Raw genomic sequence first — 25952 nt, 5'->3', positions numbered from 1 at the left:
CGCTGGCTCCGAGGTTGGTTCCCAGAAAACGAAAAATCCTATGGCCGTCTAGCTGCTATCTAGCGGCCATAGTATCGCGTCCTAAAACAAATTCAGGCTGCAATCCTATACTTACTTACTCCCAAGTCCCACTGAACTCAATGGGGCTTTCATCTGGGTACAAATGTAGAGGATTGCTCTACAACATTTGACTATGTTGAACAACTTTTGATTTAAGTAAACCAAGTTCCATTACTATGGTTGTCAGAGTAGTGATAAAGACCAAGACTTTGTGAAGCACATAACCACAGTAAAAGATAGTAATAACCTGTGAATACTATGCATACATATTGATATTTTGGTGATGGAATTGCCACACAATGGGAAATCTATCTGCAAGTATCAAGAAATTGCTGTCTTTTAATGCTATCTGGGAGCCTCATTACTCAAAGAAGTGGAGGACAGCAAAAATACAGGGAATGCATAAACATTTTTAGTTTCAAGATTGGCATATCTATAGAATACGTCACTATCTTATAGACATAAAAAGGTATTTAAAACATCTGCTTTATTACATTACAGCTGCTGCTCACTATCCTAAGTACACAATCTGCAAGTCAACATTTAAAGAAAGTGATTCAAAAAAGGATACTCTGTGATAGCTCAATTTTCTTAAAAGCAATGGGCATGGTTACTGTCACACAACTATTATCAGAAGTCTTATGAAAAAATAAAATTTAAACAAGGAAACAGACGTTGGACATGGCAAGGTTCAGTGATTCAAGGTACATCTGCATCCTCAAATACAGAGCACTAGTTTTCAGATGGCTTATAACTAAAAGCAAGCTTATAGTCACAATTTACTACTGTTACCTTAAAAATATGCATTAGCAATATTGCAGCTTTTTCATGTTTAGTGCAGATTAGGATAATTGTAATGCTGAAAATATAATACATACTTTTATAAATTGCTAACATTTAATCAAAAATAAGAGACTAATATCACTTTAAATTGTTTTACTTTTAAGTGCAATTTGACAAGACACCTCATTTTCAAAGATAACGCCATCATGTTATTTCTGTGGCTTTTATGTTATATGAATACATATTATAAGAGTCAAAATACGCCAAACAATTAAGACGTATGATGTCTTTCATATCAATAGAAATGATACATTCATAATCCGTTATTTAAAAGTGTTTTTAATGCTGTGCGTGTGTTTTTCAAGATACACCAATATGTCATGCTTTTCGCAACATTGAAGCTATTAAAGAAAACTAGAAAGGGCTTCATCACAAAACACTATGACTAGCTTTTTCAAACGATGTGCCCACAGTGATAGAGAATTCTTATTGTGCACTATACAGAACATCAAAGACCAAATGGCTTTGGGGATGCAAGCACCATATGGCCTAACTCACCCCCTAGGCTGTGGCTAGCTTGCCATAATGGCTCCAGCTAAAGATCCTGAGTCAGCCTGAGGGCTATCCTAGGAGAAGGAGAAACTTGCAGCTGCAGTAATACTGGAATCATCCAGAGGTTTTCAGCAACTTCTCCTCCAAGATGGCAGTCATGATCAGACCACGCTTAACCCAAGCTGGGAACTCTGGCAATGGCTCCTGCTATCACAAGCCACGAGGAAGAGAGACTGCCTCCCCGCCTCCCCAGGCCAGGAGGGTACATGTTCCTACAGGCAGGACTGGGTGCACCTCCATGCACACATGATCTTGGCCTGTTATCTCTACCTGACCTCAAAGTGACCCATCAGCTAATCTAGCTGCTGTCTGGAAAGCTTTACTAGACAGCTTTTAGTACATATAAAATGTTGCAGTGCTACAGACTGCAGACTCAACTGAGAAAACCATTTCTCCAAAACATCAGGGAAAAGCTCTCCACAGAGGAGAAATAAAAGTGCATCATCCTTGTGACAACCATATTTCTGGAAGTGCTTCTGGCATGCTGCTGTCTTTTTTTTTTAAAACACACGCACACATAGATACTGTTAAAAAGTGCTTTTACTACAAACCTGAAAATATTTGTGCTCTTGTATTAGCTCCCCCCACCAGGCCTTTATTAGGGCTGCTCGTTTTCATAGCACTGAAGAAGCATATTCTTCTCTCTAGACTCTTTCCAACTGGTTATTCTGCGCTTTGGGGGAGCTGTCTGAATAATAAGATAACAGCTTCTCAATATTTCCCCCCACCCCCAAATACTGTCGTTTTCCTCCTTCATTATTGCTATATATATTTTTCTAGAGAAGGTGAAGACAGTTGACAAATCCTACTGCTTTGTTCAACAAGCTCTGCTACATCAATTCGCATTACAGCTTCATGAGGACATGGGATGAAAAAGCGCATTTGTGAAGTGGCAAAGCATGGCAATATGGAGCCAAAGGGAAAACAGTCTGTTATTCAAATAATATGGCAGCTCAACCCCAAGATGTCTTTTATACAATAAGCGCTCAGGCAAGGACTGTTCTGTAGGGGAAGCTATTAAGATGACAGTCCTCTGAGTCCTAATGCGCTCCAATCTGGCTAGAGCTCTTTCTTGTTACAGAAGTGCTGCTTTAGGACTTTAGATAAGACAGAACTCCATGCAGGCGATGGGCAGGATTCCTTTGTGTGCTTTATTTCTTACACCCTCACATCCCAGGGCTAGGGCATTTTCTTCAACAGATGTCATCCACAAGTTTCATCCCATTAATCCCACGATATGTGACTCTGCTTGGCCGCACCAAGACTCCATAGTTTGGCCTGCAAGTGAAGTAGCGCTTGTCACCCACAGAGCCATCGTTTTTGCCCCTGGCGCTCCGCAGTTCCAGGCCAAGCCATATGCCTGGGGCAAAGTCCGTGGGCCCAATGTAGCGAATTGTGCCCATCTCACTGGAGCTGCTCAAGAGGACCTGGGAGCCCTCGTGGAGTTTCACAGGGCCCTCGGCGCTGGCTGTAGTAGTGGTGTTGCTCCAACTGCGTCGCAGCGAAGAGGTTTTGGATCTGGGCAGAGAAGAAGACAACAACTTGATGCTTTGTTTTGAAAAATAAAATAAGAACAAAACTAAGACTGCACCTGCACACAGAGAGGAGATTTGCCGCGTAATATTACGACTCCAGGGGGGCCCCTTTACAAAGATCAGATTGCTTCTGATCTGGTCTCAGTAACAAAACATGCATTCAATTAGTTTAAAGGCCACAAAGTACACTCACTGTCAGTCCAAGAGGAAACCCTGCATATGTTCTGCTTTATACACTTTAGGTACATCAAAGTCAAGGAGGTCAGAGAAAGTGTAAAATGGTGATGCTTTCCTCCCAATGCAAATTTTAGCTTTGGAAAAGCTGTTTTTCTTGTCAGGAAGCAACACTGGAGGAAAGGTTTACACTTCCTTCCTCAGCAGATGTGATCCCAATAATTATCACACACCCTTTCCCATCAGTTGCTAATTATTAGAGAAATATTTAATGTCACATCTAGTTTTGCCCCAAGCAAGGCCCCATTAAAATGTAGCAGGAAATATTTGGGGGGAGGGAAGGGTAGGGAGACAAACATTGTTTTAAAAAGTCATCTACTTTGGCCTCACTTGAACTGGCAGGGAATACAGACAATGATTCTCAGAGCTGAGATTCTGGCCAAAGCCACTTTCTCTATCATTCTGATTTTAGTTATTTCACTTTTACATGTACAGCCAGCTGTTTCTAACAACTATCATCACCCAGAGCGGAAAAAAGGGTAAGGGGAAAGCAAAAGCCATCATTGCCATTGCTTCTTCCTAGAACCATTCAGGATGAGAGCTGGGAGTTACACACCTATATCAAAATGCCTCCTTAATCACAAAGATGTGGGTCAAAGGGACAAAAAGATATAATCACAGCAGATGACAGAATACACATATTCTGCTTATTTTAAAAGAAGTCACTCACTTGACAAAGGAATTTTTCCTGTTTATCTCCTTCTGGGAAGATGCAGAGGTTGTACTGAAGCTGCGTCGAAAACCTGAATACAAATGATAAGGAACTTTTTAGACCAGTCTAATAAGCAGCAAACCCATATTTCAGCCTTCTCTGACCATGTGCCCTCCAGATATGTTGGACTACAACTCTCAACATGCCCAGGCAGCAAGGCCAATGGCCACCATCCCCTACACATCTGGAGGAAGCTGTGCTGGAGAAGGCTGCTATATACATACTGAAAAGCCACAGCACAAGAAACTAAGAACAGCCACCTTCCCTCCACCCTCATTTATCCAGGCCCTTATTGATAGTGGAGTTGTCTACTCAACCTAGATGGCACCCCATCTTCTAAGCTTCAGCTACGAATAGTGCAAATGAAAGCACTGGACACTGCACAGCATCACAGCCTGCTGAACTGTAACACTCCAGGTGAGAGATGGAGTGTGCATGAACCTACCGTAGTAGCTCTGAATGACTGGGAAATAGTTTGCTGGTGGGTTGGCAAGCCTGATGCGCTTTATGTGACCAGTGGCTGGTTATTTCCACTAACTATTATCTGTTACTATGTTAGGTTGGCTGTGGGTGATTGACTGGATGAACTGAGTATGTGAGTTTTGAATGGTTGTTGGCATGTTTGAGTTGTGAGTGGGTGTTGGCAGTGTGTGGGAAGCTCTATTGTGTAGCAAGGATGTGCTTAGAAAATACAGAGATCCATGGAGATGGTGCCTCTATCCCAGTGACTTGGGGCAGAAGGAAATATGATAGGAGGAGGGGGTTGGGACATCACAGTAGAATGGGTCACAGATTTTTATACATTGTTCCCCTTCTACTCCCTCCCCCCACTCCTCCTCTAGCTCTCATGTACCTGGTAGTTTATCCACTGTGCCCTCCTGTCTTGTGGTGCTGCTATTTAATGCCAGATCGGTCTACAATAAGACCACACTCATCCATGACCTAATCATGGATGAGAAGGCCGATCTGGTGTGTATTACCGAGACCTAGGTGGGTGAGCTGGGTTGGCTTAACCTGACTCAGCTTTTCCCACCTGGGTACTCGGTGCAGCACCAACATAGGTTGGAGAGCCAGGCCGGGCGGGGCCGTGGCGGAGAGTCACTTTGGTTCATAAAACCTCCATCTCTATCACCAGGAAACCACTCCACCTTAGAGCTGGCCTTGAGGGGCTGCACCTGGAGTTGGGCCATACAGACAGATTGGAGATGCTGCTGGTGTACTGCCCACCCTGCTGCCCAGAAGCCTCCTGACTGAGCTGGCGGAGGTGGTCTCAAGTGTGGTATGGGAGGAATCCAGGACGGTAGTTCTGGGTGACTTCCACTTCCACGCTGAGGCTGTCTCTGGAGGTCTAGCTCAGGACTTCATGGCCTCCATGACAACCATGGGGCTGTCTCAGTTTGTCTTTGGCCCAACACATGAAGCAAGGCATACCCTTGACTAGGTTTTTGCTCCAAGTGCCGCAATGAGTAATCTGAAAATCCAGGGGAGGGGGGATATCCAAGTAACCCCATTGTATGGCCAGACCATTTCCTGGTGAGATTTGAACTCATGGCATTACTTCCCTCCTGCAGGGGAGGGGAACCCATTCGGATGATCCGCCCTAGGAGACAGATGGAATCTGATGGATTTCTGAATGCTCTTTGGGATTTCCCAGTGGAGAAAGCTGGTGATCGATCCAGCCGAGGCCCTAGCCTCACTGTGGAACAGTGAGATGCAGAGGGCCATCGACTCGATTGCAGCCGAGTGCCGTCTCCGGTGCTGTGGAGCCCGTTCTGCTCCCTGGTATACTGGGGAGCTACGAGCAATGAAAGAGCCTGGACACTGGCTAGAGCGCAAATGGCGCAAGTCTCGAAGCGAAGATGACCAAGCACGCTCTAGAGCACATAATCGTGCCTATTGTGTGGCGGTGTGGGCAGCAAAGCAGGCTTACTTTGTTGCCTCCATTGCATCCTCAAGTAGCTGTCCAGTGGAGCTCTTTTGGGTGGTCCAGGGGCTAACACTCTCCCAGCGAATGGGGCCCTAGTCCTCCCAAGGACCTGCTATGACCTTTTTGCATCGCACTTTGAGGACAAAATCACTTGTCCCCACAGCAAACTTGATGCTGTTGTTAGCGCAGCCCCAATTGAGGTGTCTGATGCCACCATCTGCCTAATTTTGCAGGATCAGTTTCAGTTGTTGCAGCCTGATGTGGACGAGGTGCTTGCAGCAATGCAACTGACCATGTGCCCTCTCAATCCTTGCCCTTCCTGGCTAATAAAAGCTAACCAAGGGAGTATGACTGGGTGGGTCCAGGGTGTGGTGAATGCTTCCCTTCGGGAAACGGTGGTCCCTGCTCTAAGGAGGCAGTAGTGCAACCACTCCTGAAGAAGCCCACTCTGGACCCAATGGTATTAGACAACTACCACCCAGTTGCAAATACCCCTTTTTTAGGGGAGGTTCTGGAGAGGGTAGTGGCGGAACAACTGCAGGCACTCTTGGAGGATACTGATTAGCTAGACCCATTTCAATCTGCATTTCATCCTGGTTACAGGACTGAATCAGCCTTGGTCGCCTTGATGGATGACCTTCATCGAGAGAGGGATGGGGGAGTGCAACCCTGTTAATTCTCCTCAATCTCTCATTGGCTTTTGATCTATCTATCTATCACCTCCTGATAACAGCACTGTTAAGAGGCTTAATTGACCAGTCACAGTTTTTATTGGCATTGTGTGTATGTGTGTGTGTTTTTTAAACAAGTATAATTTCAATGTGGTGTTTTAATCTTTTTATTCTTTTATTGTTTTATTTCTTGTGTTCATCACTCCAAAATCTGTTCTAGATATGGAGCGGTGTATAAACATTGTAAATACATAAATAAACTAGGTCTTGACTGAATCTTACAAGCTTAGTCCATATACATAAAGGTGACCTGCTACACAATATAAAGGCAAGGTTTTCAAAGCTCCTACCTTCAAGGCATTTCCATTGCAGTCTCACTCCCCCCAAAATGCCCCATTTGCAATTGGCATAGATAACGTAGATAACAAAATGAGATGCATGTCCAATTCTTACCAGGGAAAGAATTATTCATTTTACTTGATGAAACATCTGTGAGGGAGCCCACTGACCCTGTTAGCCTGAAAGTGAAATCATGTGTTAATACTTCTCTCTCTCAAAAAGAACAAACCAAAAAAAAATAGGTTCAATTCTTTACTTATGACAGAGGTGGCAGCAATTGACTTCAGTGCGTAACAAAAGCCTCCAGCTGGAATTAACAGAAAGGTGAGATTCCTCCAAAGCTGTGAATTTCACACTGACCCAAAGGAATAAAGATTAAATGCAGCAGGAATAAAGGAAAAGCTATGACATCTCTGCACAGAAACTGGTTAAATAATGTAATGCATATGTGGAAATGCTATATTTGCATCATTAGAAAAGATAAGTACTTCTTTTCTTCTGGATTATGAACAGTGGGAAATTGGCTGTGCAGATTACAAAACCTGTCCTGGTCCCTGCAATCTGACCCCCACCCCACAGCTGCATGAGGGATAGAGAAGCAGCATGTGCTGAAGCTTCCAAGGTGCAGAAGGACATTAAGGATCAAATAATCTGCAGGCCACTAAGCATGCACCAACCTTTATGATTCCTGCAGCAGTTCTCCCTATGTGCTTTTTACCTCTTTTATTTTGGTTATTAACTCTAAAGATCAAAAATGTGAGCAGATCTACTGCTCAAAGACACACAAATTGGGCAGCTCAGGCACAGGCCTTCTGACAGTGCCACCAATGAGTGAAAGGTAACTATGAACATTCCGCAACTTTCCTCCCTGCAATTCCAACTAACGTAGCATTCTTATTTATTGCCATTCCCTCCTCAGTTCCATCACCTCTTCGGTAAGTTTAGAATGTGCTGCCAAGATAATATGTCATCCCTTCTGCTAAGGTCATGTCACCCTTGTGTGCCTCTCCACATCCACTTTCAGCTCATAGCCTTTGCACTTCAGGATCTCCAAGACACTCCCTCCACCCCTGCCCTATTGCTTTATTCACCTTCCTACTTCCTCTGGCTCAGGCAGTCTAATCTACCATTAGCCCTGCCATCTGTCAAGCCATGTACCTCTCTTCCTTTCATTAAATCCCCACTCAGACTCACATACTGCAAGCCCCAGCATTCACCTGTTCTATGCAACCCATTACCACAATACTGTAGCCTGTGCAATCTGCTTGAAAATTACCTCCACATGGTGGTTGCTTTACCACAAAGTTTGACCCTGACCATGTGGGCTGTCCCCACACTGTCACAAGTTGCCACCAAGAATGAAAAGTTGCCCTTAGATTTTTAACTCTATACAGTTCTGTAGAGTACCTAGCAAAATGAATGCTAAATAAATGTTAGCCTATCACTATCACTGCCACCCCAACTGGATAGTTTCCCAAATCCTTACTGTAGGTTAGGTACCAAAGGAAGAAGCTTCACACCACAAGAACCTAAGTGTTGTTCCTGGGGAGAAGAAAACTTTTACTTAGACTTTTTCCTTTAGGAATACAAGGAGCTGCCTTATACAGAGTCAGACCATTGGCCTATCTGGCTCAATATTGCCTAAACTGACTGGCTGCAGTTCCCTAGGGTTTCAGGCTGAGTTGTCTTTCCCAGCCCTACCTGGAAATGGTAGGGCTGGGAAAGGAGGATTGAACCTGGCACTTTTTGCGTACAAAGCATGGCTCTCCCAATGAGGTACAGCCCTTCCTTTGTTCTAAAAGGTAAAGGTGTCCCCAACCAGTTGTGTCCGACTCTAGGGTGCGGTGCTCATCCCCGTTTCTAAGCCGAAGAGCCAGTGCTGTCCGAAGACGCTTCCGTGGTCATGTGGCTAGCATGACTGAACACCGAGGTGCACGGATCGTTGTTACCTTTCCTGCCAAGGCGGTACCTATTTATCTACTTGCAATTTCTTGCTTTCGAACTGCTAGGTTGGCAGAAGCTGGGACTGAAGACGGGAGCTCATTCCGTCATGCAGCACTCGGGTCTCGAACTGCTGACCTGCCGACCTTCCAGTCTGCAGTTCAGCGTCTTAACCACTAAGCCACCGCAGCCCCACTAAGCCTACTGGGTGTCAAATGTTTTAGAAATCCCTCTTGCAAGGACTAGACCTCTTATAGTGAGAACAAATTTTAAATCCTAAGAATTCATTGATACCAAGGAAAGAGTTTTAAACGTCAAGAAAAATCTGACACAACCATTTTTCTTTATAGCAAACAAGCCCTAAATAGATTTCAGCTTTATTTAATGTTCCCATATTAGCTCCAAAGACTGAATACTTCTTTCTGCCAAGGTAGTCTCAGAACAAGGATGATCTAAATCTTGGCAGGAGAACTGTGTGACACTCCTCTCGCCTTCCCCCCAGTCGGCAGCAGATTCTGAACGGAAGTACTTTCTAAATGAAAGTGAAGCACAAACCATTTTGCTCGGCTATCATGAAACTCCACAGTTACCTCTGCACTCTGGATGGTGGTGCAAAGACACCATATCTTGGGGGGCAGCTGAAGTACTGCATGCCGGCAACGGAACCATCATTCTTTCCATGAGGTTTGTCCAGTTCTATTCCACACCAAAACCCTGCAACAGTCAAAATCCGACATTTGAAGCGTCATGGATACACAAAAATGCACTCTTTCATAAGAAGTGTTACTGTCTGCTGCAGAGAAGGGTTTTTCTTTGTACAGAAATGCCCTTGACAATTAGAATCTCCAATTAGCATAGCAAATAAGGAGGAGGAATGAATGGCGGGGGGGGGGGGAGAATGCTTCTTAAATAAATCAGCTTGAATAAATGATCAAGATGACAAGTGCGCTCTCAAATTTTGTTTCAACTTGTAAAGTAGCAATTAATCCCATTTCTAAAGATGATTTTAGTGAGGCAAAGAAAGCGGAGGGGGGCGGGTCTAAAACATTGCGGTTCTAAGTAGAACAGACCAATAAAGCTTGAAAAGACGGATAGCCTACAATTTACAAGGACAGTCAATGCTGCCTTCTTCAGTCCTGTTCCAAAACCATGGAAGCATGGAAGCAACCACTTTCAACTGAACACCTGGTTACTTTCACTCAACTTGCCCTCTGAAATACACGGAACTTGGAATGGAAGTTGCAGGAGGGGAAGAACTTTACAAGAAAGCACTGTCGAACAATTCATCTTTCCACAGGTCATTGAGACACTCATTAGACAGCAACACATGGGTTGTTTGTTGAACCATGGGTTAGGAAAACGCAGCATGTTTTCCACAGGGTGGGTTATCGTGTTGTCTGAATACAGCCGGGGTGACTTGTTAACCATGCAGTGTGGTTTATTAACCCCCTTGAACAACTGGACAACAAACCATGGTTCTCAAGGTAGCTTGTTCAAGAAAATAAGTCCCACTGGATGGTTAACAAGCCACCCTGGCTGTGTTCAGACAACACACTAACCCTGGGTTCAACAAACAACCACAGTTCAAAACAACCCACAACCCACCACTGAGTGTGGGTTAGCATGTTGTGTGAACAGCCTCATTTAGACATGACAATTTGCGACACATTTGCTAGTTCTGCAGGAAGCAGGGAAGTTCCATAATGCCCCATTACTATTTCTTATGTCACCCAATCCTTTAAAGAGTCAAAATTAAAATTAAAATCATTTGGCACTTATTAGGGTGCAGTTGTAAGGGCAACGCTAATTACAAGCAGAAGCAGCCAGGACTCCATCATGCATTTAAAAAGCTCAGCTGGTGAGGTGTGATTTTCTTTCAGCCTTCAAAAAGCAACAGTGACAGATTTTCTGCCAGTTTGTCAGTAACTCTGCTTATGCAACTAAATATGCCTTTGCCTGCTGTATTTTAAAGCTGTCAGTTCAAGTGAGATGCTGCAGTGGCAACATTTTCCACAAAAAGAGCAAGTTTTCCCTTAGGTCAAAACTCACATTAAGGTGTGTGTGTGTGGGGGGGGGGGGGGGGTTTCAGGATAAATTTCCTCCTCCTCCCCATTATTTGTAAAACAAAAGCGCTATGCTCGTAGTAGAGGTACCATCACATAACACAAAAGAAACCCCACACCTGCAATTATGTAAGACCTACAGCAAAAATGCCCAGTGTCAAACACTGGTGGTAACAGCAAGACCCAGTGTGACCACACTGCACTTCCTTTCCAATGCACTGAGTGTCCTGCGAAGCCATCCGCCAAATCAAAGCAAGTTCAGGGCAATAACGGGAGGAGAACCAGAGGAAGAGAACCAGCCAAACAAGGGCAAGCTTCGGTGGATCCCAAATGCCCTAGATATGAGCTAAAATGTGTGCCATTGTCGCAGCTGCAAACAACAGTTAATGAGCATGCATAATCAGCTGATTAGCAGTGTAACTAGGCAACATCTAAACAAATGCAGAAAACAGGAAGCCCAGATCATTCATGCTTCCTGTTCCCTGCACAAGGATGTTCTGAAACAACACTGTAATGTTATGAAACAATTAGGGTCCTTTATTTGTAGCAGGCAATGGGGTGAGTGGCTGAATTTGGGTGTGCAGTTACAAGAGGTTAAGTGCTTGCTTCAGTGAACATTAACTTTCTTTAAAAATGCAGGCAGATATTTACCAAGCTAAAACAACTGCCCCTGAAAGGACCCACAGTTCAGCACATCCTTTGTATTCAGATGTGGGCCAGGTTCAGTCCCTGGCATCTCCAGTTAAAATGAGACACCAGGGATTGCCTTGGCTGTAGAATACTCTCTCCACAGTTTCGGCACCATGTTAAAAGATGATGTGCCTGAACTTTTAATGAACAGTTATGCTAATTTCTAGTACCGCTATTTAATGTTATTGCTATGTGGTTCTATTGAGAAAGGGTTTTTTAAATTTACTGATTTCGAGTTGCTATTTTATAGTATTTCATCGCTATTTTACAATATACTGTTTCCTATTGCATTTTTCTCAAAACTGAAAAGCAAGGAATAAACAAATAAAGTATTTTTTTCATCAAAATGTCCCCTCAGACATAATAAGCCTTATAAGCTGCGTATCTACAACCTCCAAGCTAGGTTTCTGAGTATCAGTCCAACATATTTCTGTCCTTACCTGGTGCAAACTGGGTTGTCCCATAGAATCTAACTATTCCAGTTCTCTGTCCTACCACCAGGACTCTGTCTCCAATCTGAATTTCTCCTTCATCAAAAGGATTTCTCCTTGCAGATGGAAAAGTGTTATTTCCTCCTGTTCAGTTAGATATACAAAAACAGAGAAGAGGAGATAGTTGAATCACACTGAAGGAGAGAAGAAATATTACAAATTATTCATACAGAGAGAGGCATCTCAGTAGATGGTGCATTAATGGAACTAAACAGGATCTCAGTAGCAGGTCAGATAGTGAATCAAATATGCCTATGTGCTCTTCTGAAATGTGGAAAAATTAAAATGCACAGAATATTTGAAATCAAGATTGGCATGATGGGGGGCAGGGAGGTTATGTCCAAGAGGTTTTATAAAATGTCTTCAGAGAAGTGAGCCCAAAATTGCAGCAACCCAAAGAAATGTGACCTGTGCTCCCCTTTGTGATGGACAATGTATTTCCTTGCTTCACCTTCAGGTGTATTCATGGCACCACACAAAAGCCTGCTGCAGCTTGGAAACAGGCAACGCCAAACTTATTTTGATGTAGTTCAGTGGAGGGCTGAATAGGAATTTAGAAAGCTACACAAAGTACTCAAGGACAGACATACTTCAAATCAGAACTTGGTCGGGGGGTTTCTCCTGCAGTGAGAGCCCAGCTTCCCCCCAAGCCACCTTTGCACTGAAAAGACAGATTCACTTGCTTCCAATTCAATGCTGATGTGCAGCCCTACCTCCTGCATGCTTACTTGGAAGTGTCCCATGGAATTAAATGGCGCTTACTCCCAAGAAAGTTTGCACAGGATTGCAGCCTCAGATTTCAGGGTTCCAGCCAATCAGTGCTGTGTATAAGTGGTTTCTTCTGAAAATTGGCAGCACTGGTATCTCCTGAGCTCAATACAGAGAAGACTGTATGTCTGACCCAAACAATATAAGTGCACTTCCCACAGCAGCCTCACTCTTCATTTTTAGGTATGTCTAATCTACGCTACTTGCAAGAAGACAGCATAACTGCTTTGTAACCTGGCCAGGGAACATGCGTTGATGGGCAGCCATATCAGCCTAATAATAGAAACAGCACTGGAAGCTGCCTTATACCCAGTCAGGCCATTGGTTCACCTAGCCCAGTATTGCTGACATTGACTGGCAGTGGTTCTCATGGGTTTCAGGCAGGATTCTTTCCTAACCCTACCTGGAAATGCTGGGGCTGACCCTGAGTCCTCCTGCATGCAAAGCATGTGCTCTACCACTGAGCTAGGGCTCTTTCCCTAATAAGAACAACAACCCACCGTTTACAAGTTTAAGAAGTTGAATCAGAGTGGGGTCTGCATGCAAGTCACTTGAAGCTGTCTCTGATACAGTGAACAGACATGTTTGGGGAAACTTGGCTTCTCTTCCAATCATGGGATAAGTGAAGAGGAAAAGCACAGTTTCCAGAATAAAGGGTTTCCATTACAGGGCCTTCAAATGGGTTGGTGGTCTCACCAGTGTGCTTACTATAACAGTTATTCAGCCAGTTATAACCCTGCAATCCCACCAGCACTCCAAATAACAACAATGAAAGTTCATCTGAAAAATCTGCAGATACCTTATTTTAAACATTTCACAGTTGCATTAGAAGTCTAGGTTCACCTTGGGCACTAAGAAGCCCTTTTCTCCTATCATCATCATCATCAACACCACCACCACAATCAATTTTTTAAAAAGAATAATGAAACAAATAACATACCAGCAACTCCTTTGGATGCAGCAGAATTTGCTTTCACGTCTTCCTTCTTATCACTTCTGGAATTCCACTTCTTGGGACAATTCCGCTTGTTGTCCAATGATGTGGTGGAGGATGAAGAGCTGCTGGATCCGAGGGAAGTTGCTAAAAATTAATAAAACCAAAGAGTTATTCAGATATAAGAAAGACACATAAGATGCACATAAAGCAGGAAATATCAATTTGCCAGGTTTTTCATTCTCACCTGCCAGGGAAGAAAAAAAACCCATATGCCCAAAGCTACTCATGATGGACATCACTGAGTTAGTCTTTCAAGCCTACTTTAATACTATGTAATACTTGTAAGCATGAATTATAATTGTAAAAATAATGCAGCTCCAAGTAATAAAAGACATTAGCCCTTTGCTTTTGATAGCTAGTCTATTAAATCTTTGATGAGAAACAGGAGGAGTGACATTTTGTGGGTGAATTATGAAGTGCCTACTGCATGCTATTACGTACAGTATTAATATTAAAATCGAGTCTATAAAATAAGATTGGGAGGTAAATCACTTTCATTTCAATTTGTGAAATCGTGATGTACAAGCTACCTACAAGACTGGTCTCTAGCTTTCTCTTCTTTATAGCTTCCTCTTCTGGCCTATTCTAACACTGAAGAGTGTGTGGCAAGTTGTTGAGCCTTAGCGTATCATCCCTTACCAATGTCTATGCTGGCTAGAGCTGATGGGAGCTGTAGTCCACCAACCTCCAGAGGGCTACATGTTCCCCACCCCTGGCTTTATGGAATGGAGATTTATTGGCCTTACATGTAGCGTATTTTATTGTCATGTTAGTTTTATTCATTCTGCTATTTGGTTTTAAGCTGTTAGATTAGAACAGCTTCCTTGTAGTGTTTTATGTGGTTGCATTAGTTGTATAGACTGATCGACAGTCTTAGCAATTCACTTCTTGGCACTATGGTTTATTTGTAATTGTCCATGATGTGTTTTTGAATTGTTGTATTTATTCAGTTTAATGTGTTGTGAGCTGCTTTGGGCACCATCTAGTGGAAAAGCAGCATACAAATGAATGCATGATCCCAAAGCTTCTGTCAACCTGTAGTACAGGTGATACCATCTGATCAAAAACAAACAAGCGTATAGCTAAAATTAAGGATGTGTTATTCAGTGTTAATTGCATGTTTAAGCACATTAGGCCCTCAGCCAAGCCAATCTCCACTTATGTGGAAATAAGCTCCATTCAAAATCAACAAGATTTGTATACAGAAACAGGATTTTCAAGGGGTGTGAATATTTATGGATGGTTACAATAGTAAGAAACAGTGTTCAGTAACTCTGTATAAACACATGATTCTCAAATCTACAGCTTTGGGTATCTTTGATCATGCCAAGCAAAGACTGATGTGGATTACAAAATGACATATTCCTTGTCCCATGTGTAATGGTTATTTTTTTGTATTGCCATACACCCCATACACAGATGTCCCACAGCTCATTCCTCCTCTTACTGAGGTGGTCACAGAGCTTTATGGAGTCATAACACAGGCACAAACGAGCCTTTAGTAGCCTAATTCTACACCTATTTGAGAAACAGTGGTTAAGTGCTGAGTCAAACTCTTTTGGGGAAACTCTTCACCACCCCACCCTGCGAAAGAGGCAGTAGAAGGGTAGAGAACATTTTGTTAAGCAGGGACTTGTAGCTTACCTTTAAAAGCTTAACATTAAAAGGTGACCGAGGTGTGTGTTCTTGGTTAAAAGAGTCCTTATGCTGCATTCCGTAGCGTCCTTGTCTGCCTGGGAAGTCGTTTTAATTTAAAAAAAAACATTGCATCAGCCTCAGGTGCTCCACAGGCAGCCTCTGAGGCTGCTGCGCCTTGATGTCCTCACAAAGGCTTCCAGAATCGCTGGCAGTCTGGAAAGATGTGGAGCACAGCTCAAGGGTTGTTTTAAGCAAGAACACGCACACACACACACACACACACACACATGCACACACAGGTCACCTCATAATGTTACTAAGCCTTAAAGTTAGTGTGAAACGTCTGCATACTCCGAAAGTGTTTTCCCCAAATTTCCCCTTTCTCCTATTTTCGAGGGCAATTTATTTTTGCCTATTCCCCCAGCGAAAGACCAGAAACTCCTCAGCTGTAGTTACCAGCACAGCACTAGTTATTACGGAATTTCTCATGATCATGCCAACTACAACAGCCAAGAACATCTGGAGTTCACGTTACCTTTTTTACCTGGTGGAGCTTTCATTCTTTCTTCGCTGCCCAAAAATGTGGAATCAGAAGTAGTTTCTTTTTTCTGTGTAGATAAGCCTGTGAGCCAAAGCAAATCAATGAAGCCATCGTAGTCTACCAATACTCCCCACCCCACCGCTCAAGAATAAAATCAGGCAATGGGACTAAGGGCACAATCCTATGCATGTTTAGCCAGAAAAAAGTCCTGCACTTCCCAGCATTCCCAGTTTTTTTGTCTAAATATGCATAGGATTGTGCCCTAAATCAGCTTAAATCTTAGTACTTCTAACACAGTTTGGAGATCACCTACTCACACTTTAACATCAGATATGAGTAAAAAATGGAGAGGGATATTTATTTAAATCATCCCCCCCCCCCCCGACAAAATACTGAATGTAGCTCAGTGGTAGAGCCCATGCCCTGAGGTTCATTTTAACATCCAGCTAAGAAACCTCAGGCATCAGTTAGGAAAAACCTCTGGTGGAAACACTCAGGAGACATGTATTCCAGATCCCCAGCCAATTATTTTAAACTGGCTGTGGATGGGTAGAAGGCATATCAGGATCTACTGGTAGATCTCTGGGTGATTTGAAGTAGATCAGCAAGGATTTCTGATTCCCAACTGTTTAACAACGGCAACAAAAAATTACCACCAGGACCCCAAGCGAGCAATTTAAACTGCTAAAGTTAAGAAGGCAGGGTGTGGGGGGCAACTTGGAGTGGATTCTTGGGTCGAGGACCTGTGAGCTCAGTTCAATTCTGGTACAAAGTACAGATTACTGGGCTCAGAATTTATGAATTCTAAGTGTGTGACGCAGTTCACCCATAATTACTAACTATGGGTTAAACAACCCATATTATTTGGGGCCACACCGCAGCTTCTGCTTTGCGTACACTTTGATAAACTACCCAGGAACATCCAGTTCCTGGATTGTTAGTCGTGACATCCAGACCTGGCACTCTGCGTTTTTGGGGATTAAACAACCCAGAGTTTGAACCCATGGTTTCAAAAGCAGATGCAAAGTGGAAGCGGTGAGTGGATAGGAGGCACCATGCTCTCAAAACTTCTCAAAATTCTAGCAATACAATTGCCATCAAAATTTGATTCCCTTTGGCTTCAAAGGATGGCAAAAAGATAAAAGGTGATAAAGAAAAGGCAGAAGTGCTCAATTCCTACTTCAGCTCAGCCTTCTCCAGAAAGAGGGTCTATGACCCTCCCGCCCCTCAGCAAAGGCGAAGTACAGGCTGAAGGGGCAGGATTGCAGCTCGAGATCAATAGGCATATGGTCAAGGAACACCTAATTACTTTGAATGAGTTCAAATCTCCAGGGCCAGAGAGTAATAAAGGAACTGGCAGAAGAACTCTCAGAACCACTGTCTATTCTGTTTGAGAAACCATGGAGGATGGGTGAAGTGCCAGATGACCGGAGGAGGGTAATGTTGTCCCTATCTTCAAAAAGGGCAAAAAGGAGGAACCTGGGAACTACAGAGCGGTCAGTCTGGCATCAACCCCTGGGAAAATTCTGGAGCAGATTATAAGCACCTTGAAAACAATGCAGTGGTTACTCAAAGCCAACATGGATTTGTCAAGAACAAATCCTGTTAGATGAATCTGATCTCTAGAGCCTCTTGTTGAGGGTGAAAGAGGAGAGTGCAAAAGCTGGTTTGAAACTCAACATTAAAAAAACAAAGGTCATGGCATCTGGCCCCATCACTTCCTGGCATATGGAAGGGGAAGAAATGGAAGCAGTGACAGATTTTATTTTCTTGGGCTCCAAGATCACCGCAGACGGTGACTGTAGCCAAGAAATTAAAAGACGCTTGCTCCTTGGGAGGAAAGCTATGGCAAACCTAGACAGCATAGTAAGAAGCAGAGACATTGCTGATAAAGGTCCGTCTAATCAAAGCTATGGTTTTCCCAGTAGTGACGTATGGCTGTGAGAGCTGGACTATAAGGAAGGCTATGCGCCGAAGAATGGATGCTTTCGAACTGTGGTGCTGGAGAAGACTCTTACGAGTCTCCTGGACTGCAAGGAGGTCAAATCAGTCGATCCTAAAGGAAATCAACCCTGACTGCTCATTGGAAGGACAGATACTGAAGCTGAACCTCAAATATTTTGGCCACCTAATGCGAAGAGAAAACTCTCTGGAAACGACCCTGATGCTGGGAAAGACTAAAGGCAAAAGGAGAAGGGGACGGCAGAGGATGAGATGGCTAGATAGCATCACTGATGCAGTGAATATGGACTTGAGCACGCTCCGGGAGAGAGCGCAGGACAGGAAGGCCTGGCGTGCTATGGTCCATGGGGTCACGAAGAGTCGGACACGACTGAACAACTGAACAACAACAACAACCTCCCTTGTGGACTGTGGGAATGCTGTGGACATAATATACCTGGATTTCAGCAAAGCTTTCGACAAAGTGTCTCATGATATCCTGATGAGCAAACTAGCTAAAAGTAGGCTAGATGAAACAACATTCAGGTGGATAGTTGGCTACAGAATCAGACTCAAAGAGTGCTTATCAATAGGATCTTCTCAAACTGGGGAGAGGTAATGAGCGGGATACCACAGGGTTCAGTCCTGGGCCCAGTGCTCGTCAACATTTTTATTAATGTAGGGAATGCTGATCAAATTTGCAGATGACACAAAATTGTGTGGGATAGCTAATGCCCTGGAAGACAGAAACAAAATTCAAAGCGATCTTGATAGGCTGGAGTGCTGGGCAGAAAACAACAGAATGACATTTAATAGGGATAAATGCCAACTTCTGCACCTAGGAAAAAGAAACCAAAAGCACAGTTACAAGATGGGAGATACTTGGCTCAACAACACTACAAGTGAGAAGGATCTTGGAATTGTTGTAGATCACAAGCTGAATATGAGCCAACAATGTGATATGGCTGCAAAAAAGGCAAATGCTATTTGGGGCTGCATTAATAGAAGTATAGCTCCCAAATTACATGAAGTACTAGTTCCCCTCTACTCAGCACTGGTTAAGCCTCATCAGTTCTGGGCACCACACTTTGAGAAGGATGCAGACAAACTGGAGAGGGTTCAGAGGAGGGCAATGAAGATAATCAGGGGACTGGAAACAAAGCCCTATGAGGAGAGACCGAAAGAACTGGGCATGTTTAGCCTTGAGAAGAGAAGACTGAGGGGAGATATGATAGCGCTCTTCAAGTCCTTGAAAGGTTGTCACAGAGAAGAAGGCCAGGATCTCTTCTCGATCATCCCAGAGCGCAGGACACAGAATAATAGGCTCAAGTTACAGGAAGCCAGATTCCGGCTGAACATCAGGAAAAACGTCTTGACGGTTAGAGCAATACGACAATGGAACCAATTACCTTGGGTGGTGGTGGGCTCTCCCACACTGGAGGCATTCAAAACAAGGCTGGACAGCCATCTGTCAGGGATGCTTTGACCTGGATTCCTGCATCGAGCAGGGGGTTGGACTCAATAGTCTTACAGGCTCCTTCCAACCCTTCTATTCTATGATTCTATGTTGACAACAGAATCAACTATTTGTCTAAGAAAATAACCTATGCTAGAATAGCAGCAATTCTCAATAAAATATGCATGGAAAATAATAATAAAGCTCAGAAATGTTCCATGGGTCCTCCTTTCCATATGAATAATAGACAACCTGCTCATGATTAGCAAAGAACAAAAGTCTGCAGCTGATCTTTCTGGCAGCAGTTATAAAGGGCAGAACTTTATTTTTCATCAACTAAACCGTACCTATGGGCTTAATCCAGCTGTTGGGATGGGTTTCTTTTCATACTAACTCATGAATGTAATCTATTAGTAGATGTTTTATCAGGCCAGCTTAAAAAGTCTAACAAGAACAAATGTGTTTACAGATCAGCTTACCAAGAGTTTACTCTATGGAAACAAATCTAATAAAAGAGCCATTACTAAGACCATTTGAATTTTCAAATTAAAAACAATAACAGAAATAATTCCTTTAAGCAGAATTAATATGAACAGAAAAAAGCAGTGTTGTTTTTTTAAAAAAAGCAGTGCAACACACAATTTCTTAGTTCATTCATCTGATACTTAAAAGTATCTCTGCCACAATAGGTCCCATCAAGTCAAGGAGTGGGGGGAGGGGGGAATGAGTTTGTCCATTAAGCAGAACTAGGGCTGGGCAGGCTTATTCTCATGTCATCTATAGGTAGCTCACAGAGTTGTAGAGCTCTGCCAGGCTCATGCACAAGGTGGATGTGGACCAGCCTTTTTCTTGCCTTTTCCCCCCCTGCTGATTGTTGTTTAAAAAAAATGTTTCCATCATACTGGTTTCAATGGGAGGGAAAATAAGTACAACAGCTCCAGGTAGGGATGGGTGAGAAATTTGTTTGGTTTGCATTTCAAATCAAATTTGCAGTGCCCAAACCTACAAACAAACCGAAACACAATTAGATGTCAAAATCCATACTTTTCAAGGTTTGCAATGCAGTTTCTCAAAAACAAAAGCACACAAAAAGACATACATTTGAAAGAGTGTGCAAAAAAAATGAGCACATTTGAAACAGTGCACAGCAAAAAAAGATTTTAAAAAATGCACAAAAAACCTTTTATTCCCAAAGCATCCCCTGTTCCCCCCAAAATGCCCTCGCCCCTGCTACTGCTGTCAGAGCCTTCTACCACTGCAATCAGGAGTGGACCCACCAGCAATGGGCCCTCTTGTCCTGCAGAGAGAAAACTCCAGCGTAGAAAGGGAGGTCTGCAACATCCAACAGCCCCTCAGCTGCCCTCCCCAGGAGTTTAGGACTAGCTCCATAGCCTTTTGGAGGTTTTATGGAAAGCTGAAACTGGAAGGATAGTGTTGAAAGGGAGGTGGAAAGTTGAGAAGTTAAGTGGGAATAAAAATACTCCCATGATAAACTATTTCAAAATACATTCATGTTCATTTCAATAAAAGGTATTAAAATTAATAACAGGAAAATAAAGAGAGAATTTGTGTAGCACATATTTGAAATTCCTGGAGGAGGACTCCACAGAATATAGAACCCTACAAAAAGGGAAGGGACCATCCTCAGTGTGTAAAACTCCTGCTTTGCATGCAAAAGGTCCCAGGTTCAGTCCCTGCCATGTGCAGGCAGGACTGGGAGAGACTCAAGACTAAAACCCTGGAGATCTGCAACCAGTCAGTGTAGACCAAGAGTAGGCAACCTGGTGCCTGCCAGATGTTTTGGACTGCAATTCCCATGAGCCCCATCTGCAAGAACCAATTATCAGTGATTATGGGAACTGTAGTCCAAAACTACTGGAGGGCACCAGGTTGCCTACCTCTGGTGTAGACAATACTGATCAAGTGGGACCAAGCTCAGTATAACCAATGTTTAGTTACTTATTTTAAAAGTTTTGTATCCCATCTTTTATCAGAGATTTTAAAACAGTTTACAAAAATTAAAACAAGTAGACCAATAAATACACTCAAAACAACAATATGTGGAGGTGGGGTAAAAAACTGCATGTTGGAAAAGTGGGTTTATGCCTGCTCAATCAGCCCTAAACTAATATCACGTTTGTTTTTATTGCTTAGCCACCAAGACCAATGCAGCAACAATTGTCTACAAACGATGGATTATGATTTGAGGTAGAAAATAGCTAATGTTCCCTTTGGCTTCAAAATAAAAAACTAAGGACTGCAATGCTTACCAGAATTAACTTTGGAAGTTACATGTGTTACGTCAATTTTCTTGGACTTGACCGTAGGTAAAGGTCGTGAGGAGGAAGCTCTTGCATTCTTTTTGTGTTCAGAAGCTTTATTTATTTTAGAGAGAGGTGCAAAGATACCTGGTAGAGAAGAGACACAAGAGAGTAAAGGCTATTAATTGCAGAGCTCAGCTATTCCTCAATCACCCTACTAAAATATTTATGACTGTTCAGTTATTTAGAGGAATGCTGAATACTTGATAGCTTTGCACTTGGCCTTTAATGTAATTCTTATCCTTACAATACGGCTCCATGTGCTTCCCTTTTATGGCTAGAAGATGAAGCACACTACAGATTTGAAGGTTTAAGCTTTCACACACACAGCCCTTTGACTGCAAGGAGAATTGGCCTCATTAGGGTCCCCCAGACATTTTGCCATCACTTCCAGCCTTCCTAAACATAGCCATCAACCATCATTCTTGTGTAATATAAACATAATTGACTTCACGGATACCACAGGTAAGAGGGATACATAGCACACTGCTCACTTTCCTACTAGTGATACCAATAGGAAATGTCAGTCTAAATTACAATGCAACCTATTCAGCACGCAAGGAGAAGACGCTCCTGATACCTACTTAAGGGCTTAGGTGGAGAGCTACTTAGGAACCATGAATTTCATGATTTTAAAACCGTGATTTTATGAGAGAAAGTCCAATGTGCTGAGTATGACAGATATGTGACTAAGTCAAAAGGCAGCTTATGAAAGTGTTTGCAAGGCAGTGCATCTAAAATGAAATGCCATACCATGTTTTGGTGCACACTTGAAGTACTGCACCCTTCCAACAGTCCCATTGTTTTTGCCTTCAGATTCATCCAGTTCTATGCCGGCCCACTGTCCACTGGCAAACTCAGTTGTGCCACAAAATCGTAATGTGCCAACCTGAAGAAAGGGGAGGGGGGGAGAATTTTGTAGTGGGTTATTTTTAAAACTGAAAAAAAAGGACATTGAATGTAATGACTGAATTCATGTATTCCAAGGACAGGCAACTTTTGGGGCCCATGGGCACATTTGGCAAGTTGAGAAACTATCCTGGGCGCTACCACAACATGGCTGCCATTAAAGTGTGGCAAAGGACAAGTAACCTGCCCAAAAGCCTGAGTGCAAGGCAGAGGTGGGGTCTGAGCCCCAAGACACTGAATAACTCCTCTGAATGCACAGTTTTCAGAATCCACAGAAAAATATACCACATCAATCCCAGCTGCCAGTAAGAAAATGTGCTAGCATAAAAAAATTAAAGTGGGAGAGGTAGGGCACCTTGGCGGATGCCAAGAAAAGTGTCTAAGGGCACACTGGTGCCCACAAGCACTAGGTTGCCTACCCCTGGTGCAGTGGAGGCTGATAGCGCCAATGCCGGTAGGACAGAGAATCTGCTCCAGGTTTCACTCAGGATCAGTCAGAGTCTGAAGGGTCTTGTAGGCCATCTAGTCCTACACTATGCTTGATATAGGAAATCTAGAGCTAGGGCATCCCCCCAAGATGGCTGTCCAGCCTCTGTTTGTAGAAGGAGGGTCCATCCACCCATCTAAGTAAATGGGCAGAATCCAAGGGGGCGCTTACGCACCAGCCGATTCTCTAACACCCTGCCAATTCCATTGCACAAGCAGCCCCCACTACTTGTGCAACATCAATTTAGCACTTCCAGGGCAACCTCAAATGAGCAGAAATACTCGTTTCTGGAAGGAGGCAGATTGGCGGAGCTTACAAGGGAGCTCCACCGACCTGCCTCCTTCCAGAAACGAGCGTTTCCACTCACTGTAGGGCTTCCTCTAGGAAGTGACAAATCTCTCTTGCATAAGCAGTGGGTCCCACTTGTGCAGCTGAATCGGTGGGATCCACCACTTGCAGAAAGGAATTGGCAGGGCAGAAGGGAAACAGCAGCGGCTTCTGCCCATTGGTTCCATTAACTGCACTTATCATCAAGATGTTTTTTTCTAATGTTCAACCAAAATCTACCCTCCTGAAACTTAAGACAATTAAATTTAGTTCTCTGCTTCCTCTGAGGCCATTACAAGTCTCTTCTTTGTGACATCTATTTGGGTATTTGAAGTCTGCTGTTATGTCGTCTCCCCACCTCCCAGTTGTCTCTTCTCCAGATAACTGTCCTGTCTTTCCTTCCATTTTTTATATATGTTCTTGTCAAACATATATAAAAAAGTACCTTACTGAGTAGTAGTTATAAAGATCTCCTTCAAATAGATCATAGTAGAGATCTCCTTGAAGAAGACCATTATCGACCCTTGTCTAATTGCATCAGGGAAGGGCACTGGAGCATAATATAGTTACATATACTGGCCTCAGCCCAGGATTGCAAGCCTAGTAGAGGGCTCTGTACCCACTGCAGCACCCTCTGCCTGCTTCAGACTTTTATGAGCTCTGTCAAAGCTGACACTGCTATCAGTTAGATGGCAGTGAAGAGAGAAAAGGGTGCCTGGCCAGTTTACTTCCTAATACAACTTGGTGCTGTCCAGGTATGTTGGTCTACAACTCCCAGCATCCCCCAGCCAGCATGGGGATGCTGGAAGTTGTAGTCCCAACACATCTGGATGTGGTTGGGAAAGGCTGTTCTAATAGGTGGGGAAGGCTGTTCTAATAGGTGATCACTTCTGGCCAGTGCCGATTACACCTTGAAAGATGCATATGTGTGGTGCATGAATACTGCATACATAATCCTCAGTGCTGGATCTAGGCTTCTCCCCCTTCTGTAGCCGCCTTTTTGCGCTGGCATGGAGCAGAACCATGAGCATAAACAAATTCTACACTTGGAACGCTTTTTTCCTCGATTGGAATAATGTGAATACATGACAGGGGAGGCTGGTAGTTCCGATGTTAGTGGGGAGGTGAATCCCCCCCCCCCCCGGGTTTCAGTCAGAACTCTAAAGGAGCTATCCTTTGTCTGCTTATAATGTTTAAAAACAGAAATTCTAATCAGATTATCAAAATGCAGCATTCCTGCAAAATTAAACATGCTTGTGGAAATTTAAACATACTAATCAGCAGTTTCAGAGCACTTATTAGCTTTTAAAACAAAATGGCATAAACTATAAAGAGCACTGCATAAGTGTACTTGCAAATCATTAGCAGAGACATTACAATTTTCTGAAAAAAGACTGTAGCTTTGATACAATTCTCCCTAATTTTTTTAAAGTGCAATGGTGGCTGGGAAAAGGTGAGAGTTGTAGGCCTTCATTCTGTCTAAACATGCATAAGGTTGTGCCCTTAGTGTCTTTGCCACTTTACCCCCAAAAGGTAGATGCACTGCAGCCTGAAAAGAGTAAATTATTAAAGGATAAGAATTAATCTACCTTTTACCAGTTTCTGGAAGTAGCAACCAGAGAAATAATGACATGCAGAATTCTTCTAAAAGATTGATTCTGGCACAAGACCAATAGGTAGCTCCGCAGTGGAACTACCTGTTGGCATAGATTTTCGTTATCCAAAGTATATTTGAGTCCCATTTTAAAGGTAATCAACAAATCACAATTGTAAATTCACATATTCGAGAATTAGTTATTAACGGTGAATTTCAGGAACTTTGTACTAGCAATAACACAGTGATGAATCCCTACAGTTTGCAAAATTGAATTTGGAATACAAAATGCATTGCAGCTTTATATGAACAACAAGGGAAGAATCCAACTTCTGGGAAGCCCCAGTAAGTCACTCTGATAGCATGTTTTGAGGGTAAGTTTTAGGACGGACAACAGCTGCATATTGCTTGTGCTGGCAAGGCCTGTGTGACTTTTATATATGGCTTATCCAAGAGATGCAGAGTTACAGATGCCCCTTCAAAAACTAATCTCCTCTGGCTCATGACAGTAAATGGCTGAGAAACATTTGCAGAATCATGTGCAGACTTTACTGTCCACTACTGGCTTTCCTCCCCACCCCCCAAGTATACATGGAGAGGATTCATATTGAAAGCATACAGCTTTGCATAGAGGTTTTATTTCCTGCTTGCATGGGTAGCTGTGGAAATGGCTTCATACTTTATTACATTGCAGAGCAAAAGTAGGATTCATTATCACCTAAAAATCCAATTTGCACAGAATTACTGTGAATCTTTCTGCCATCAGGAACAATAAGTGTTCAAAAATATGACTGAATTCTAAGACATGCAACCATGAAGAGCAATAATGGTCGGCCAAAATATAATCAGGACGATGTACCCACAAGCTCAATAAGTCCCTTAAGTTAAAACATCCAGAGGTTGGGAATAGAGTAC

General features: G+C 43.2%; 1 protein-coding gene across 3 annotated transcripts in view; it reads right to left on the bottom strand.

The window, feature by feature from the left end:
- Nucleotides 1–374: 374 nt before the first annotated feature.
- Nucleotides 375–25952, bottom strand: part of CLIP4 (CAP-Gly domain containing linker protein family member 4) — a 47878-nt gene continuing 22300 nt past the window's right edge. Inside the window, exons 8-16 of one of the 3 annotated variants that reach the window (XM_084828607.1) lie at nucleotides 22474–22609; nucleotides 21670–21807; nucleotides 15997–16083; nucleotides 13767–13907; nucleotides 12008–12142; nucleotides 9405–9528; nucleotides 6988–7052; nucleotides 3895–3967; nucleotides 375–2973 (exon numbers count right to left, since the gene is read on the bottom strand). In XM_084828607.1, the coding sequence (XP_084684733.1) occupies nucleotides 2649–2973; nucleotides 3895–3967; nucleotides 6988–7052; nucleotides 9405–9528; nucleotides 12008–12142; nucleotides 13767–13907; nucleotides 15997–16083; nucleotides 21670–21807; nucleotides 22474–22609 (1224 nt within the window). In that variant the 3' untranslated portion in view covers nucleotides 375–2648. The remainder of the gene's footprint in view (nucleotides 2974–3894; nucleotides 3968–6987; nucleotides 7053–9404; nucleotides 9529–12007; nucleotides 12143–13766; nucleotides 13908–15996; nucleotides 16084–21669; nucleotides 21808–22473; nucleotides 22610–25952) is intronic. The other 2 variants (XM_084828608.1, XM_084828609.1) reach the window with 2 other exon arrangements.

Source organism: Heloderma suspectum, chromosome 1 (assembly GCF_057233095.1).
Source record: "Heloderma suspectum isolate Gila_16-S chromosome 1, 16-S_ref, whole genome shotgun sequence".
Taxonomy (NCBI): Eukaryota; Metazoa; Chordata; class Lepidosauria; order Squamata; family Helodermatidae; genus Heloderma; species Heloderma suspectum.
This window is presented reverse-complemented; position numbering and strand designations above follow the sequence as displayed.